This window comes from Suillus clintonianus (genome assembly GCF_016758775.1).
Source record: "Suillus clintonianus strain FC179 chromosome Unknown DEU56scaffold_141, whole genome shotgun sequence".
NCBI classification, from domain to species: domain Eukaryota; kingdom Fungi; phylum Basidiomycota; class Agaricomycetes; order Boletales; family Suillaceae; genus Suillus; species Suillus clintonianus.
Genome location: NW_024539365.1, coordinates 69,532 through 86,807, shown reverse-complemented (window position 1 = coordinate 86,807; position 17,276 = coordinate 69,532). Strand labels below are relative to the sequence as shown.

The following is a 17,276-nucleotide window of genomic DNA, read 5'->3' as shown; positions in this document are numbered from 1 at the left end:
TAGCCAATGAAAATCGTTTACTAAGAGTATGTCCGGAACGTAGTGGTCGCTTTAAGCTCCGCCTGAAACACATCCAAATTGGTGCAGATAGATTATACTTTGGAGTGACGTTGCACTCGTGTTCAAGTCAACTCACAAGCAAAACAGTCGCGCCCTTGTAACCTTTCTCTGAACCCGTGCGGAGGCGCTGAGATGCTCAATTTTGAAGATGTCGAAGAGCGGGATGGTTTGTTTCACCGATATCTTGCCATATCATTGATTAGCTTAACATTTGACTTTTGATTTCAGGTGTTCGTCTTTCGTGGAATGTATGGCCTTCTTCTCGGATAGAGGCGACACGGACTGTGGTCCCGATATCGGCGCTTTATACGCCTTTGAAGCAGCGAGAGGATCTTCCTCCAGTATTATACGAACCCGTGACGTGTAAACCCCCGTGTCGTGCTATTCTCAACCCGTATTGGTATGTCTCTTCTCTTCCTTACTCAAACTCTACTAATAACACACGTAGTCAAATTGATATCAGAGGCAAACTATGGATTTGTCCATTCTGCTTGACTCGCAATGCTTTCCCGCCTCATTACAAAGACATCTCTAACACCAATCTACCCGCCGAACTGCTTCCAAAGTACACGACAATTGAATACACACTATCTCGTCCTGCTCAGGTTCCTCCCGTCTTTCTGTTTGTTGTCGATACCTGTTTAGATGCCGAAGACCTCAAAGCACTCCGAGATGCCCTTGTCGTCAGTCTCAGCTTGATCCCACCATATGCTCTAGTTGGTCTCATCACGTTCGGCACAATGGTACGTATTCGTATTCATTCACCCCCGCGTGCAATTTTATCACCTTAACTGCCAGACACAAGTACACGAATTGGGCTATGCCGAGTGCAGCAAATCATATGTCTTCCGTGGCGGCAAGGAGTATACGCAGAAACAGATTCAAGACATGCTCGGACTCAGCACGACAACTCGCGCCGCACCCCGCGCCGGCCAGCCCATGCCCCAACAAGCATTTGGAGCCGCCCGTTTCTTGCTTCCTGTACAGCAATGCGAATTCCAGCTTACTGGTATTTTGGAAGCACTTGCTCGTGATCCTTGGCCCGTTGCCAATGACAAGCGCGCTTTACGTTGCACGGGTGTGGCCGTCAGTGTCGCCGTTGGACTCCTGGAGGTGCGCATATCAATTGTGGTGAGAAAAGCATCTGAGTGATGATATTTTCCAGACGACTTTCCCTAACACGGGCGCACGCATAATGATTTTTGCGGGCGGGCCTGCAACAGAGGGTCCCGGCATGGTTGTCAGCAATGAGCTGAAGGAACCCATTCGCTCTCATCACGACATCGAACGAGACAGCGTCAAGCACTACAAACGCGCTATAAAGGTTCGTCCTAGATGACTGCAATCATGTGCGATGACACCATAGTTCGCTTTCTGTTAGTTCTATGAAGGTCTGGCGAAGCGAGCATCTAACAACGGCCATGCTGTCGATTTGTTTGCTGGTTGCTTGGATCAAGTGGGCTTGCTTGAGATGAAGTCCCTACCAAACTCGACAAACGGTGTTATTGTACTATCGGATTCATTCGCTACGTCGATCTTCAAGCAAAGCTTCCTGCGCATGTTTAATAAGGACGACCAGGACTTCTTGCAGATGGGCTTCAATGCGACATTCGACGTACAGGCAAGTCGTGTCGTATTCTCCTCTACGCAAGCTATTGACTTTGAATTTATTTAGACCACCAAGGAGCTGAAGGTTTCTGGTCTTATCGGACATGCAATCTCCGCTGGGAAGAAATCTGCATGCGTTGGCGAGACAGAAATTGGTATTGGTCAAACGTCGGCCTGGCGAATTAACTCCATTACGCCTAGGACATCTGCTGCCATTTACTTCGAGGTTGTTACTCCTGCGGGCCAGGCATTGTCTCCTGGGTCAAGGGGTCTCATCCAATTCGTAACTCATTATCAACACTCCTCTGGGCAGATGCGCTTGCGCGTCACAACGATCGCTCGAAATTTTGCAGAAGCGAACTCTCCGAGCATAGCTTCTTCCTTCGACCAAGAAGCTGCTGCCGTACTTATGGCGAGGATAGCGGTCTTCAAGGCCGAAATAGACGATTCACCAGACGTTCTGCGCTGGCTTGACCGCATGCTCATCCGTCTCTGCCAGAAGTTCGCAGACTACCGAAAGGAGGACCCTGTCAGCTTTAGACTAACGGATAATTTCAGCATCTATCCACAGTTTATGTTCCATCTCCGGAGAAGTCAGTTCTTGCAGGTGTTTAACAACAGTCCCGACGAGACTGCATTCTACAGGTCTGTACCTTCGATGTGCGGTAAACTTTTGGATGCTAAATTGCCATATGACAGACATATTCTCAACGAGGAAGACGTCAACAACTCTTTGATTATGATCCAACCTACTCTAATGTCTTACACATTTGATGCCGAGCCTCAGCCTGTCTTGCTGGACAGCGTCTCTATCAAACCCGATGTCATCCTTCTTCTTGACACCTTCTTCCATATTCTTATTTTCCACGGTGAAACGGTCGCCCAGTGGAGGAAGGCAGGCTACCAAGACCAGGATGGGTACGAGAACTTCAAAGAACTGTTGGAGAACCCAGTTACAGATGCTCAGGTGCGACGATTCGGCTGTATGCTTTTGACTCGCATTGACGGACGTACACACAGGACTTGCTCGTCGACCGCTTCCCTATTCCACGTTACATCGTCTGCGACCAGGGTGGCAGTCAAGCTCGATTCCTGCTATCCAAGCTCAATCCGTCGACGACGCACATGTCGACATCGATGTATGGCACTGCACAAGCTGCGGGCGCTGGCCAAGCAATCTTCACGGACGATGTGAGCTTGCAGGTTTTCATGGAACACTTGAAACGCCTGGTAAGGGTATCTCTATTACTTTTATCCCGCTGGACGCTTACGAGGGGCTTTTCACTAGGCTGTGGGTGCACAAACAAACTAGATTGCTGTTTTTCGACGGTTAGATGTTGTTTTGTGCACTGGACGCTGTTTATTTTTTTCGCGTTCGAGTTAGCATTTCAACTGTAGTAATGTTGGTAGTATATCGTAAAATGTTCATCTTTTCGGTTTGGAGCTAATATCCTATGTGGTGTTTGCAATATTGTCTAGTCGTGGGGACGTCTATGAATGATGGTATTGCGCACGATATATGCATATTTTCAGCTGCATATATCGATATCCCCTCTGCCCGTTCGTGAGCTTATCAAACTTTGCTGTAGTTCTTCTGGTATAAAAATAGCGTGATCAATATCAGGACGCGTCAAGCACGTGAGCACTTTGATCTCTACTATTGGTCTCCTCTAGTTGTCCCCGCTATGCCAGGACATACGCCGCATAGAACACCTCTCAAACGTGTCTCCCAAGGGTCCCTCTTCGCTTTCTCGCGATCAGGTAACCATCCTGATGCGCCCCATGGCCTTGGCTTCATCGAACCTGTAATGGCAGAGCTAGTCGACGAAGTTGAGGCGCTGCAGGCGAACGTAGATGGCCTAAGGAAGCTCAGCAACTCTCTGAAGACCTTCAATGAGAGCTTCGCGAGCTGGCTATATGTCATGGACATGAACGCGCTCACTGTGGACTGGCCGCAGGTGAGTTCTGGTACTTCCTGATGATCAAGCTCATCGACTGATCTCTGTTTATTCTGCCAGGCTCCAACAGACGCGTCGTTCCAACTGGCTAAGCGACGAGCTGGTAAGTTGTGCAGTGAATTTATTATACGGTCTAGATCAAGCGACATATTTATTAGAGGAAAACGCCCGTTTGGCTGAACAAGCTGCTCTGAAAGCAGCATCAGCCGTTCCGCCAGATTTAGAGGCAGACAAGACGACGTTCAGCGAGAACCCAGAGTTTGAAACAACGTACACTACGAATGCTACGACAAGGAATGCCTCTACCAACATTGCAAAGACAACATCGACAGGTATTCCCAAGAAGAAGGCTAAAATAAAGCTCACTCCAAAGGAGAAAAAGGAGAGATCGGTGAGCACTGGTGCAGGGGGATATCTTTCAGAATTTTTGATCGTTATTGCAGCTTTCACTTGAGAAGATAGTGATGTCTCTTCCTCTCGAGTTTCGAGGTAGCGATCCGGTACGAATACTCGCTGATGTTATGAGACTGTTTATTGAAGGTCAGACGCTTCAGGGTCTTCGACGTAACATGGAATCTGTGATAGAATTCATGATGGACAGCGATGGGCGAGGCGTCAAGCGTGGGTAACTCTTTTTCGTTGCAGTATATAATGGCTCACTTGTGCTCGTACACAGTCATCGAGCTCATCAAACCTCCCGATCTCAATCAGGCACGTGTCAACAAATGTTTGATTGCTTTGGTGAACCGAAAGATTGTGCAAAAGGAAAGCAGTACTGTATGTCACAGCCAGTCGAGCAAAATTTTTCTGCTAATCTTCGAACAGGGCACAGTCCTTTACCACTGGACTGGATTGTCGTGAGATCCGGCGTAGCGCTTGTATGCTTTCCAACATCTTTGGTTCTCGCGCTCCCTGGATTTCAGCCCATCTTAGCTTTTTTGCAGTAATCGCGCATAGCTTATTCGATTTGGTCAATGCGAGCAGCATCTCGCACACCAATAATGATAACGCCAGGAGATATACTTATTGCGACTGCGGTAGCGAGCCCTTATCCAGGAAAGTTTATAGTGTACCGTTAAGATCTTGACCAGATTGGGTCTTGCGCGTGAGGGCTATTCTGAGCTGCTATGTATTCATTGGAAATTTATTAAACAAGGTTTACACGGAATACTTAAACAAGCTGATCTCGAGAGCGATTGTGTGCGTCAACATGTCGGCAACACGGCCATGGTATGAATCGTAGACTCTCCATCACTGATCTCTAAGGTATTCGTCTTCTTCATGGACGTATCTCTAGATGCGAACCCTTCAGGGTCTTGTCTCATCATCTCAGCCCTAATGTAATCCCTACATTATCATCATGAGAACGTTATTAAAGGAGTGATATGGTCTTCATTTACCTTGTCAGATGAATACCGGTGTCACGAGCAATCAGCTGTTTGATCATCCGAGGGCCGAGCTTCTTTTCTGGATCTTTCAACATCTGGGTGAGCACGAGCTGTCTTTTGACCGTCTCTGGCAGCTGTCGGGTGGTCACGCCACTTGCATAGAGACCCAGAGCTCTTCGTCTGCGAGCTACCGAGCTTTCACTGAAGAACAACATTAATTATCAAGGTAAAGAAGAGCGCAGAACACGCGTACCTCAGCTTGATCCCGTGCTCGTCATTCAGGAGTTGACTTATCTTCTTCTTATCAAATATCTCTCTCCGCTGATAGTCATACAGAAGCTCCGTAACCCGATTGTCATTCTTCGGGGCTGCAGATGGTAAAAAACGCTATAAAGAGCAGAAAGAATGGATACGTACGACAGTCCTTGTATTGGTTCCTCCCGGTTGGGTTTCGATTATGCGGCTTTGTCGAAGTCGATGCGGAGGGACCTGACATGAGTCGAGAGCAGGGACGTTGAAGGAGTGATGAGAAGTTAAGATGCCCGCGCTCGAAAGCAAGCGACACCTTCTACATGTGCGATGACTATGCAAAGAGTTGGGGCTCAACTTGAGCTCAAGCCGAATTTGGGTTCAGGTGGTTGTTTGGCAACGGCCTCTGATCCAAACAACTGCTGAAATTCTAGCCTTGTCCTAACTCATTCTCCCCCGCATGATCCTCATTAAGGGCTTATCTTTGCGGGCGCCAAGAACTTATAGAATGTATATTTATTCTTATTAATTGGATAAGTTCAATCTCCCCACATTAGTGCACCCCGCAGCTCTCAATCGAACGCTGAATGCATCGTACTGCAGGTTTTCTCTGATTGTACATCCCGTCATTAATATCCACAAGGTGTCGTGTATCTTTGTCGTACGTTCTCGCAATTATCTGATAATCAGCCAGATCTTCAATGGACAACCCTCTCCCACGATATCTCTACCGAGTGTATGATGAGAAGTCTCATTCCCAGTTTGATCGTGATTTAGGCTTTGTGGCTAGCATACATAATGCTGTCTGCAACACCGAGCATCAGAATGCCGGGCATGAATTAGAACAACATACGAATTTGGGATATCAACTACCAACTCCCTTTTTATCTGTGACGAGCTCACGCGCGAAGGCTCTCGAATCTGCTTTGCAGAGGGTGGACATGGGGAGGCGCACTGTTTCGATTGCGAAGATTGACAGCTCGCAACTCAAAAGAGCAGATGTCAAACTGATGGATGGATACGTCAGACCGGCAGCAACGAACAAGTACGAGTATATGTGTCACTGCATTCCAGCTATCGCAGTTATTGAGTATCTTACACTTGATGGTGACGATGAAGACTGAGGAAGACATCACAGTCGGTGTAGGTGAGTGTGATGCTAGGATTCTGTCTTCGATTGTATTCACTGTGTTCCAGATGTTCACGACGGTGGCATGATTCCATTATACTTATAGAAGGTGTCCTAGGCTTGGTCCAGTATTTCTGTGCACGACTTCACAGTACTTGATTATATGTACACCTGCTTACGATCTTGACGGTATTCCGAGTCGTGACAGAGCTTACAGTGCAAAACAGATAGCATAGGCCTCTCTGTTACGAACTCAGTTGTGGTGCGATAAGGAGAGTGTTGGCATTTTCGCCAAGCGTGCAAATGGGCCAAAAGACCGTACATACCGCAAAATTGGAAATGACCGTCCGTCCCGGGTCCGCAAGTACTGTCCTCCAATAAACGATAAACGATTTTCATTGGCTAACTACGTTGCTGATTTTTTGGCGGAGATTATGTAAGCAGTCCCAATTTTTTTACAAGAAAACAAATTTCTCCTGGCTGGCGCGCCAAGAAAGTAACCAGATAAGCTTTTGTTTAGGCTCGTACAGAGGCGCAACGTTTCCACCAGTTTGAGTAGAATTCAGACGGGATGGAGCAATGTAGAAAGGGATCTGTGGTGGTGCTGTGGTGGAGGTCAGTTTTTCCCGTTTTGCACTATTGACACGGCGGGGAATGACTCGGACGGTTTTCTACCTTTTGCCACCAGTGGCACAGTGCTCTGAAACCCTCTAGCCGGGTCTAGATCTCCTTTTGATTGAAATCTCGCAAAAATGTTGAACCCCCTGATGTTTTATCTTTGCGCGCGCGGCCGGACGCGCGCTTGGCAAGAACTGGAGGCATATATATTGATTCTTCGGATGCATTGGATAAGTTTAATCTCCTCGTATCACTGCACGCGAAGCTCTCAATCACGAACGCTGCATACATTGTGCTGTACATCTCGTCTTTATTCACAAGGTGTAGTGTATCTTTGTTGTGCGTTTTCGCAATTATCTGATAATAAGCCAGATCTTCAATGAACCGCCCTCTCCCACGATATCTCTACCGAGTGTATGATGAGGAGTCTTGTTCCCAGTTCAATCGTGCCTCGGGCTTTGTGGCCAGCATACCCAATGCTGTCTATAATCCAGAGCATCGGAATGCCCGGCGTCAATTAAAACAGCATATGAATTGGGGAAATCGATATCGAACTCCTTTTATATCTGTGACGGGCTCACGTGAGAAGGCTCTCGAATATGCTTTGCAGAGGGTGGAAATGGGGAGGCGCACTGTTTCGATTGTGAAGATTGACAGCTCGCGACTCGAAAGAGCAAACATCGATGTATACCGGATGTGCGATCTTGTTGAACAGATCGGCGCTTATATCAAACCTGAAGCAAACAACGAACACGAATATCTGTGTGTTCGCCGCATTCCGGCTAACGCAGTTATTGAATGTCTTACACTTGATGACGATGACGATGAAGACAGTGATGAATACTGAGGAAGACATTGGTCGGTGTAGGTGAGTGCGATGTTAGGACTCTGTCTTTGATTGTATTCATTTTGTTCTAGATCTCAACAACTTCTCCAACATGTGCATAGCGGTGGCATGATTCCATTATATGTAAAGTGTCCTATGCTTGGTCCTTCATTTTTGTGCACGACTTCACAGTTTTCCCCCTCAGACCAGCATATGTCCCAGCACTCAAACGTCTCATTGCTGCCAAACTGCCATCCCGCACTCACAATAGATTTTTATCGCCCATGCGCTATCGATTCACCGTCCATCAATGGGACGTTCATTTCCCCATATATACGACAGTCTTCCTTGTGGGGTTAAGAATGCCCAACCTGTTTCTCGAATTGCAAGGTTCCCGTGGCGATAGGCCAATGTGGATTGCAGATATCGTCTCCTCATAGGAGGATAAAATGATGCCCACAATCTGACAATACACAGAGTGCAAAGGATGTCATCCTAGTCAGGATCATTGATATCCGCGAGTCCACCCCTTTCAATCCACCCGAGAGATTCATCTAATGTGGCGAAGGCGGTGAAGGAGCGGCAAGATCTGCTGGCGTTTCACGAGTGGCGCAGTGGTTCGGATAATCCGGCCCTTGGGTCAATTGCCTCCTCTGTCCCACATCCGTCGTGGGTAGTGTGATTGACTTTGAGAGAGTTCGAAGTCAGAGTTCGAAGGCGATGCGAGGGATTTCGGTATGAAGGATTTGCACTTCAATTGATGAATAGTTGGAGGAGTACTGTGGTGATGTAAAATGGACGACTTTCCATTATGAGGACAGACTACATCATGATAACTCAGTGTAAGTGCCTTTCAAAACCTTGCCCGTGATCAAATCGATCATTAATGAGGCCGAATGCAGAGCTCTCCCGCAGCTCCGTCAACCAGTTGCATGCCCTGACAAGAAATGGGGTATTGCAAATAACGCAGTTCTCACACTGCCTGACAGTCTGAGACACGGAGACAGGCGCACGGCGCGCAGACGGCTGTCAAGCGCACATCGACAGCGAGCGGTGATGATACGGTGTGCTAACTATAGCTCAACACGGTCGAGCGAAGTTTTCCGCGAAACTAACCGTTCCGTCCTTTGGTAAAAAACACCAGTCGTACGAGCTTTTTATTCAATATCCAAAAAACAGTTCACATCGCTCATCTAGCTCCTAACGATATATGGAATGACGGGAGGACACCCGGACCGTTAACACCCAGTCGCGAGTGTTAGTCGAGGATCAGGAAAATGAATCGCTTCCATTGATTCAAGTAATTCGTGATGTCCTCAGTCTTCACAAGATTAGAGTTATAATCAGCGCTAAGGTCGATCATGCCCCCCCAAGAGGAGAGACGAAAGAATCTAAGTGCTCCAGTTAATTGCATTACTGAATTACTGAAATCTACAAAACTCACGGGCCGGGATCAAATCTGTTCACGGATGTGAAGAACTTGGCGATTGAAAAGACGGGTTTCCCAGTGTCATCCGCGAAAGTGGGGTTCAAGTAGTTTTCTCCTTTTCCGTCACTTGAAAATGAGTAACACTGGTTGGGTGGCAGCCTGCTATGACATGAACAAACGTAAATGACTTTTACGACACACGTACATGTTTGCAAGCGCAGCTGGTATAATGTTCGAGGCGTATACTTCACCGACTGCCGGCATGCAACTCAACCCAGCGGACAATTCTATGTGGGCTCGATACTGTTCCTTGGCTATGTCCGCCACCTTAAGAAGCCTGTCCCTGTCCAATGGGAAGACACTTCCGTCATGGGACATGAACGCTGATACAGGAATCCTGGTCATGGAAACACCAAGGACATAGCCTGGATGCAGCGAGTGATTTGAATCCAGCCGGCCTCGGAAATTAACCAGAGACATGTTGTTCAAGTAGTGGGTAGAAGACGCCAAATCGGGTGGATTATCAGCTATGACGACCATTGCTAATGCAGCATGGACTGGTAGATTCTCAATACGATATACCGATGGAGTGGAGGCAGCTACATACCAAGGTGTGTAAGTGTGAACCCAAAGATTTTCGAGGCAGTTTGAATTCTTTCTGATTCTTCCTTTGTAAACAAGACCTCGGCGCGACGCGTCTTCGGCCACTGTGTATCGTTCGGGCGAGCTCTAAATCCGTAGGTGTCCTATATGTTCACGAATTAGCCACAAAAACATCGAAAGAGACAATAATCGGCACCTTCATCCCCCCGCCGAAGGCGGAGAGGACACTTCCCAAGGACTTGTAGTATTCGTGGTCAAAGGAAGGTTCCTCCAACGAGTCTGGTGGAATAGGGAGGGATTCATTGGAGTTTAGGATGTTATAGGCTGCCGAAGGGAGGTTTTTCAGCTCATTTCCCCATTCAATAGACTCGGACGCGCTGTGCGAGTCAGAGAGCACCTTCGCCAGTTGCGCGAGATAGCGATTTGCGACGATCTTTATCCCTACGCCATCGAACGGTGAGTGATGGGTATGGAACAGCAGACCGAATTTGGAGACCGTCCCGTCGGCAATTTCGCCAGGAACAAGGTGCAACCATGTGTAGTCGCCGTCGGACGAAGGGACCTTCTTTTGGCCCTCATTGGCCCGCAATTGATCGAGGTCGATATGTGAGGGTGAGTGGACAATGAGAGTGCGCTGCGCCCACCGGTTGATCTCTTGAGGACTCGCGGTTGTATAGCTCAGCGTGGGCAGCTCGTGATCTGAACCATTTACGGATGACGCTACGGTAGGAATTTGGAAGCGGAGCCAGCACCAGGATTCTTGAGCGGAAGAGCTGAGCTTGGTGATGCTCACGGGGATGTGCAAGTCGACAATAACCGCGAAGAATAACGTTTGGTCACCCTTGAAATGGCGATCTAGAATATCCTGGGCATGCTCAGAGCCTCCAAGGGGGCGAACGCATCCATTTTGGCCACCTTCACCTTTGAAGGGCTTCCACTTGAACTGTTCTAAATCGTAACGAGCAAGAAAATTAGCCATTGATAGTCTTGCCTCAGCCTGAAGCCGTACAGTTATATACTGTCTGACTCAAGGATTCATCAATCATCTTCCATCAATCATCATGATAGTTCGACAGCCGTTATTTTAAGAAAACCTGTTCTACTCACAGGCAAAGTTTCAAATTGGAATTTGGTGTTGTATAGGATTGAGGGCCCTGGGAATCGTTGGATCAACTAACGTTAAGGCAAGCGGCGACCTGTGAAACCAGGGCACCTAAATCTCACACCCATTATTTTTAGATAGGAGACGAGTCTAGGCTACGTGTGCGCTAGGGCGGCCGCTAAGCGCTGATGGGCAAGGGCCATCGGGCAAAGACGTTTGAATGTCCAAAAAAGAAATTCTCTCCCATAGCGCACAAAGGTTTGCGACATAGAAAACGCCGAACAAACATATTTTTATGGCACTGGATCAACCACCAGGCATATATCACAAATGCGTCCATCTAGCCCTCCAGCAACTCTGCACGCAAACGCAAGGATTTCTGGGGTACAAGCCTACGTGCTCTCGTCGTATCTAACTCCTTTCGACAGCGAGGAACCATTCTGCTCATCATCCGATTCTACGGCCTGTGAGACCTTGACCTCCGTGACATTGTTCCTGGTGAACATGTCTCCATCCCGATGATATACATTGCGAAAATGAAGGGGTAGAGAGTTGCCAGTTGGTCGGTTAGGGTGCGAGCGTGACTGATCTATGGAAGGAAAATGTGCAGTGCCATCTGCAGACATGTGTCCGAACTTGATGTTCCGGAAGACGATGCACGCCATAGCATTGATGAGAGCAAAGATTGGAACGCTTAACATGGCATGGTACACGGCTGGCACACCGGGATCCTTCAAAAGGATAAGGATCACAATGTTGCCACATACAGCTATCCTAAGTGATGGCACGTGAAGAATCAATGGCTGAAACTTCGAACTCGAGCAAAAGACATACTTACAAGTAGTAATGCTGACCACCTCGTAGCAAGGCCTTAGAAAGTTGTGGGATGGACCCGCCGCCGCCCATGAATGTCCGCATGCGAGCTTTGAACGAATCTTCGGGGACACAATTCCTCAGGATGCGATACGAAATGGCCGTGAGAATAGTGCTATCGTTGACAAGTCCCATTATCAGCGTCGACTCTATGTAGCCTGCCACTTGTACGTTGATACACTGCTGAGTTGGTCCAATGTGAGCGCCCTTGGTGCCGAACGGGACAGTGGCAGAGGCTACCGCGACCGCGACCCACAAGAAAATAAACGCTCCACAAACGAGCTTGTTCCCATGCCATACGGCGAGCACCCTCAAAAGAAAGAGTATGGCTGTGGTAGACTGAGAAATCGCCATGCAGACTCCCAAAGAAATCTGAAGAGCCTGGCAATTTGGAACACTGCCAACTAGAGGTAGGCGTCACCCAAATTATGCGTGCCCTCGTCAGCAGCGAAAAAACTCACCTTGAAAGATAAAACTGGTTAGGATATAACTGAGAGTGAATAGCCTTCAGAATGGGCATCAGCGTGCCGATCCGACTTTCGGGGATAACATGAATATGATTTACCTCGACAGAAAGTAAACCGCTGTTGGCAAATTCACTTTGTAGTGGAAAAGTAATTTGTAGTCATTGCCTATGTTGATGGCGAGATCCCAGGCATAAGCCTGAATTGCGTGTTGAGTTAACTGTGCAACGCGTATGGGAGTGCCCAAAAAAAACTCACCCCGAGAGTCACCGCATACATATACCTGGAGACTTCAAGCTGGTTGGCCAGGGTAGGAGGCAGGTATGCCAGCGGAGTATTTGGATTGGGAAGGGCAGTACTGTTCGACATACTGGTAATGGTGATAGAGTGAAATTCGAATCACGAACCACGAACCGCGAACCGCGCGAAAATACTATGTAGTAGGGTCCCAAGAAAAGACCCACCCAAGTCGCTATCAGAGTCCGGCCGCCAGGTGGTCTCGGAGGATACGAAATCTAGTAGCAGCTATAGACATAGCCCATAACGTGAAACAGAATCTATGGTCCATTCCGTAATTTTGATAGGGATGATGGGTTATCAATACAAAACGATCTTTACTGCTCTAGGAGTTCATGTTGGCTGTTTGAACCTGTTTTGAATTGTGTTTCAACCGGCTGACTCGGAGCTTTCATCACGGTGACCACGCCGTCATGCACGGTTCCAAGATCATTAATGTCATACCTCACGGCATCAGGTTTGATACATCTAACTACCCCTCTTAAATAGGTCGTTGAACTGATGGAATATGCCTAGATATGATAGTGGTCACACCGTGGGGCTGTTGAGGGTCAGGGAAAACTAATTTCATGTAAGTACTATATACATAACCATTCTCACATCGCATCATTGTGGTTCCTCATTTGGGTGATGCGATGACATCAGGTTCGATAGCCCAGATAGCGAAACCCTCCCAGTCACAGCTCTAACTTAATTGCTAAGTGCTCCATCATCTTTAGACTGATGATATCACCGCACTGTGGGTTGAGAGCGGTTTGTTTATTGAGTAACGCAACAATTGTACGTTGATGCGATCTCTGCGGAGTCCAGGCGAGCGTTTGCCTCCGCTAAATAAAATATTGACCTGTAATTGTCCAATTCAGTTCAAGCCGTTCGAATGCATAGCGTAGGTACAGTATCAGACGTTCTCGAGGAAAGATCGAAAGATCGTGGCAGATTTTATTTTTGGCGCATCAAAGTATCAAAAGTGTTGCTTCTCCTATCATGCGCTGAAATTAAGCTTTGTCACCAACTTCCCAGTATTGGCGCCAGTGAAGAGTCTTTCCCAAACATTTGGGGTATCTATGAAGGGGGCCTCCACGATGTCCTCGGCCTTCTTGAGCGTGATATCTCCTCGCTGAAGTGCACCAGCAATTTTCAGAAATGCTTCTGTGGCTACTCTGTCGGACCCGTCCTTCGGGAACATAAAGTCGAGGATAATGAAGCCTTGGATTGTTAAACGGTTGGCGAATACTTCAGTCCAGGTAGCACCCGTCGTGGGTTTCCCAACGTCCTTATTGTACGTTGTGAACAATTATTAACTAGGCATATCAGTGGCAAGGAAACTCATTCAACCCCGCACCGCACCGCAAGCCGCTATGCGGCCATTCTGTTTCATTCGTCGCATGACCGCTGGCAAATCTGCTTTAGTTAATATAACTGAAATCGTTTGGTGTAGCTTACCCGCCACTGTATACCCGAAGGCGATCATTAAATAATAAAAATGTGCATGTGGAAACTAGAAAAGACCCACTTGTCAAAGTATGCATCCACAACGTCTGGGGTCGCGTCAATAAGATCTTGAAAAAACGTATCAAATTTATAATGAAGGGCAATGTCTGCTCCGAGTTCCATTATCCATTGGCATTTTTCATCTGACCCAACAATCCCAATCACTTTTTCGCCTTCATGACGTTCTTTGCGTATTGAATGACGACGTTGCCAACAGCGCTGTATCAATGGTTTTAAAAGACAGAACATTGAATGGCGAGGAGCACTGGTAAGATAAACTTACCCCGCAGCCGCATGACAATTAGCGATTCTCCTTCCTTGAATTGCCAAATATCCTTCAGACCATCTGCATTTCATTTCCCTCAAAGTCAGAAAGCAAAGAACGATGCCACGCATTGATGACAATTCACAGTACGCAGTAAATACAGGGACTCCGAACAATACATTATCGGGCACCCTAGTCAGGTCCGAGTCAGCTATGTAACGCCGAGATAAAGCGCTCACATACATGACGGGTAGGCATGCTGAGGGATCTGTTTACCACTGCGTATCGTCGCCACCCAGCAGTTAAACAGGAAATGAGGTCGTGTACCTAAATTCCATAGCTAGTGTTCAAGTCGCCCTTGATTGCGAGGACACGAGCAATGGAATGAGTCGACATTACGTCGCCCTCACGCACGGGAGTGATGTAGAAGCGCTCTGAAGCACCTTTCTGGATCCAGTCTGACATCACGATGGTAAGTAATTGGAACTCAGCCACATATGAATTGGAAACAAACTTCGTTGCGCAGGGTCGTCGGAGAGGTACACATTATCCACGAGCATTCATCCTCAAGGGGAGGTAGAGGTTCGTCTGTCAAGGCGAACGTGAACCCACGCTGGAGCGGTGTCTCCAAAACGTCTAAGCACATGACACTAATATACCAGCTGTCTTGCCTCGCCGAAGTTTGATCATAAAATATATCAGCCGACACGAAAATGAGAATGAGTGGACGATACCCACTAGACTCTTCCTCGAAGCATACAAAAAGACATTTATAAAGACTCGAGGGCGGTCCGCAAAATTACATGGTGGAGAGAGGGGATCGGTCCTTATGCCTGCCGGCGCGCCTGATTTTGAGACAAGTAGGCACAACAGGTGTCATCGATTGGCTCGAAGTACGACATGTAGGGGCACTGTTGCTATTCATCACTAATCACACTTCGAAAACTTCCATTTCGGCAGTTCTTTGCCAGTCTTCGGGCGCACAGAGATCTGTACATAATTGAGTAAATGGCGGAAAATTCTCATATCGACATCAAAACGTACCTTGCAGTCACTCTGAGGCGTCCAGTACATCTTTGTAGAGCGGTATTTAATCGTCACCCTGAACGTGCAAGAGTCAATGCTGAAGTTATGCGAGTTACTGTCTTAACGGAAACACGCACCTGAAAATATTCTTGCCATCTGTGGTGCTCTCCAGATGAAAGGCAGTGGCCGAGGTGGGCCCGCTGTCATCGTAGACCAGCATTGCATGCTGGAGTCAGGTCAGAAAAATTGTACATCAGAGAGAAGACAGCAAACTTGCATCCCCAACAGAAATGAGTTTTCCTTCAGGCATCTCAGGCGATACGCCTGTGAACGTCGCAACTGAAGTCTCTTCCAAATACCCATAGTACCACTACATATCCGTGATCAGCAGCTGGGATGAAGGAAACTAGAGCCCAACGCACGATGCCGCTCGCTTTGTTGTCGAGAACGATGTCACCGTCTTTCACGGTCAAAAAGAAGCCTTTATGATCCCCCGAGGCGCTCTCGATTGTGTAATTGCCGTCAGAGAGACTGCCAGACTTAGACATGGTCAGAAGAGGAGATGTTTATGTGTATGAGGGTAGGATGATGGTGGATGATGTGGCCTTCGATTGTCTTTTATACGTTCTCGATGAAGAAGTACCATATTGTAGGAGCCCTCACCCTGGAAGCGAGTTTCGACTCTTCTATCTCTCTGGTCCAACTTGGAGCCTACTCGGTTGGCACAACTAGTAGGCTACAGTCCCTTTCGGAAAGTCTTGAATCACGTGTTCGAACTTCGCAATGCTTCAAAAATAGTAAAATAAGCGAAAATTCGAATAAATAAAAATTCAAGCAAACTTGCACCAGTCTCTTTCAAAGTCGAGTAGAAAAGCATAACTGTCACTCTTCTCTGTCCTCTGGGCCATCAATACTATCCCAGTGCCCTCAACGATCTTACGCTCGCACTCAATTTACGATTTCATGCACGCGGCAGCATTGATGATGTGGGCGAGAGTGTACAACTTTTTTCGTAACACTGCTTCCCTGTGCCCCGAGGGTCATGCCGGTCGTGCTTTCTGTCTGAATAGTTTGGCCTTTACTCTCCAGTCCGGCTTCGATTACCAACACAAATATTTTGACTTCTACGAGTCCATTTTTTTGCACGAAGGGGCGCTGCGCCCGTGTCCTGTTGGGCACGAAATTCGTCCTGTCTCATTGGACAACCTAGGGTGAGCCCTCCTCACCCGTTTCGGCGGATGACGTCAACCGAGCTATCAGCCTCTATCGCGAGGCACTGTCGTCAAACGAACCTGCACAACCACATCGTGATACCGCGCTTAACAACTTTGGCCTCGCCCTCCAAAAAAAGACACGGCCATTGAGCTGTATCGCAAATCCTTTCATTTCGAGCAACTTGATCGTCCCAGCGCTAACTAGTTCTTTCCAATTTGAACTCGGTGCTCTACTCTCGTTTCACACGAATTGGGAAGAATAATAATGTTGAAGACGCAATTTAGCTTTGCCAAGAGTCATTGAAGGCTTTACGTTCAGAACACTCGGATTGGCTTTTCAGCTACGTGCGCCTGAAGGACGCCTATGTGTCTCGTTATGAGATAGAGCACAACCCCGTCGATTTGCTGCTCGTTGTAGAGAACTTCAGATTCGCATCACGACACCCTACTCAAGGCTTCCCCGAACGCATCGTTCAGGCATATAATTTGGACTGTTGTAACTGAGCAACATGGGCATGAATCCGCACTGGAGGCTTACTCGACTTTTTTTCGAGCTTCTAGATGCTCACTATCGATGCAGGTTCACACATCGTCGAGACGCGCCATGATTCTGCTCACTTGAACACAATGTATTTGCGCTCATCGTGTCACGCAGCGAGCTCGAAGGTTCCTGATT

General features: G+C 47.7%; 8 protein-coding genes across 8 annotated transcripts; 4 read left to right on the top strand and 4 right to left on the bottom strand.

Moving 5' to 3' along the window:
* Positions 1–115: 115 nt before the first annotated feature.
* On the top strand, positions 116–3,223 carry DEU56DRAFT_837394 (uncharacterized protein). Its single transcript, XM_041354834.1, has 10 exons — positions 116–226; positions 289–460; positions 509–803; positions 859–1,173; positions 1,226–1,384; positions 1,442–1,681; positions 1,736–2,313; positions 2,368–2,635; positions 2,689–2,898; positions 2,957–3,223. Exons 1-10 carry the CDS (start codon positions 193–195, stop codon positions 2,978–2,980), a joined length of 2,295 nt encoding a protein of 764 aa, XP_041202355.1. The 5' UTR covers positions 116–192; the 3' UTR covers positions 2,981–3,223.
* Positions 3,224–3,310: 87 nt separating this feature from the next.
* Positions 3,311–4,734, top strand: DEU56DRAFT_837390 (DASH complex subunit Dam1-domain-containing protein). The gene is made up of 7 exons (XM_041354833.1): positions 3,311–3,626; positions 3,687–3,729; positions 3,785–4,017; positions 4,070–4,126; positions 4,181–4,247; positions 4,303–4,403; positions 4,452–4,734. The coding sequence occupies exons 1-7, from the start codon at positions 3,354–3,356 to the stop codon at positions 4,485–4,487; spliced, it is 810 nt and encodes a 269-aa protein (XP_041202354.1). The 5' UTR covers positions 3,311–3,353; the 3' UTR covers positions 4,488–4,734.
* On the bottom strand, positions 4,735–5,662 carry DEU56DRAFT_837388 (uncharacterized protein). The gene is made up of 4 exons (XM_041354832.1): positions 5,432–5,662; positions 5,268–5,382; positions 5,027–5,215; positions 4,735–4,973 (listed from the first exon to the last, which is right to left on the bottom strand). The coding sequence occupies exons 1-4, from the start codon at positions 5,508–5,510 to the stop codon at positions 4,832–4,834; spliced, it is 525 nt and encodes a 174-aa protein (XP_041202353.1). The 5' UTR covers positions 5,511–5,662; the 3' UTR covers positions 4,735–4,831.
* Positions 5,663–7,253: 1,591 nt separating this feature from the next.
* On the top strand, positions 7,254–8,222 carry DEU56DRAFT_137636 (uncharacterized protein). Its single transcript, XM_041344729.1, has 3 exons — positions 7,254–7,878; positions 7,929–7,980; positions 8,042–8,222. Exon 1 carries the CDS (start codon positions 7,390–7,392, stop codon positions 7,855–7,857), a length of 468 nt encoding a protein of 155 aa, XP_041202352.1. The 5' UTR covers positions 7,254–7,389; the 3' UTR covers positions 7,858–7,878; positions 7,929–7,980; positions 8,042–8,222.
* A 466-nt stretch (positions 8,223–8,688) lies between these two features.
* DEU56DRAFT_929802 (uncharacterized protein) lies at positions 8,689–10,847 on the bottom strand (the record flags this gene model as incomplete). The annotated part of the gene is made up of 5 exons (XM_041358677.1): positions 8,689–9,227; positions 9,281–9,424; positions 9,471–9,822; positions 9,873–10,011; positions 10,065–10,847. 5 exons carry the CDS (start codon positions 10,845–10,847, stop codon positions 9,095–9,097), a joined length of 1,551 nt encoding a protein of 516 aa, XP_041202351.1. The 3' UTR covers positions 8,689–9,094.
* A 442-nt stretch (positions 10,848–11,289) lies between these two features.
* Positions 11,290–12,676, bottom strand: DEU56DRAFT_929797 (uncharacterized protein; the record flags this gene model as incomplete). The annotated part of the gene is made up of 5 exons (XM_041358676.1): positions 11,290–11,744; positions 11,809–12,247; positions 12,305–12,348; positions 12,409–12,506; positions 12,566–12,676. The coding sequence occupies 5 exons, from the start codon at positions 12,674–12,676 to the stop codon at positions 11,363–11,365; spliced, it is 1,074 nt and encodes a 357-aa protein (XP_041202350.1). The 3' UTR covers positions 11,290–11,362.
* A 910-nt stretch (positions 12,677–13,586) lies between these two features.
* DEU56DRAFT_904930 (uncharacterized protein) lies at positions 13,587–14,825 on the bottom strand (the record flags this gene model as incomplete). The annotated part of the gene is made up of 7 exons (XM_041356690.1): positions 13,587–13,877; positions 14,048–14,053; positions 14,114–14,163; positions 14,379–14,441; positions 14,506–14,571; positions 14,600–14,687; positions 14,775–14,825. 7 exons carry the CDS (start codon positions 14,823–14,825, stop codon positions 13,587–13,589), a joined length of 615 nt encoding a protein of 204 aa, XP_041202349.1.
* Positions 14,826–16,219: 1,394 nt separating this feature from the next.
* DEU56DRAFT_837365 (uncharacterized protein) lies at positions 16,220–16,612 on the top strand (the record flags this gene model as incomplete). The annotated part of the gene is made up of 1 exon (XM_041354831.1): positions 16,220–16,612. A coding segment is annotated over exon 1 (247 nt), but the record flags the coding sequence as incomplete, so codon positions are not given.
* Between the last annotated feature and the right edge of the window lie 664 nt (positions 16,613–17,276).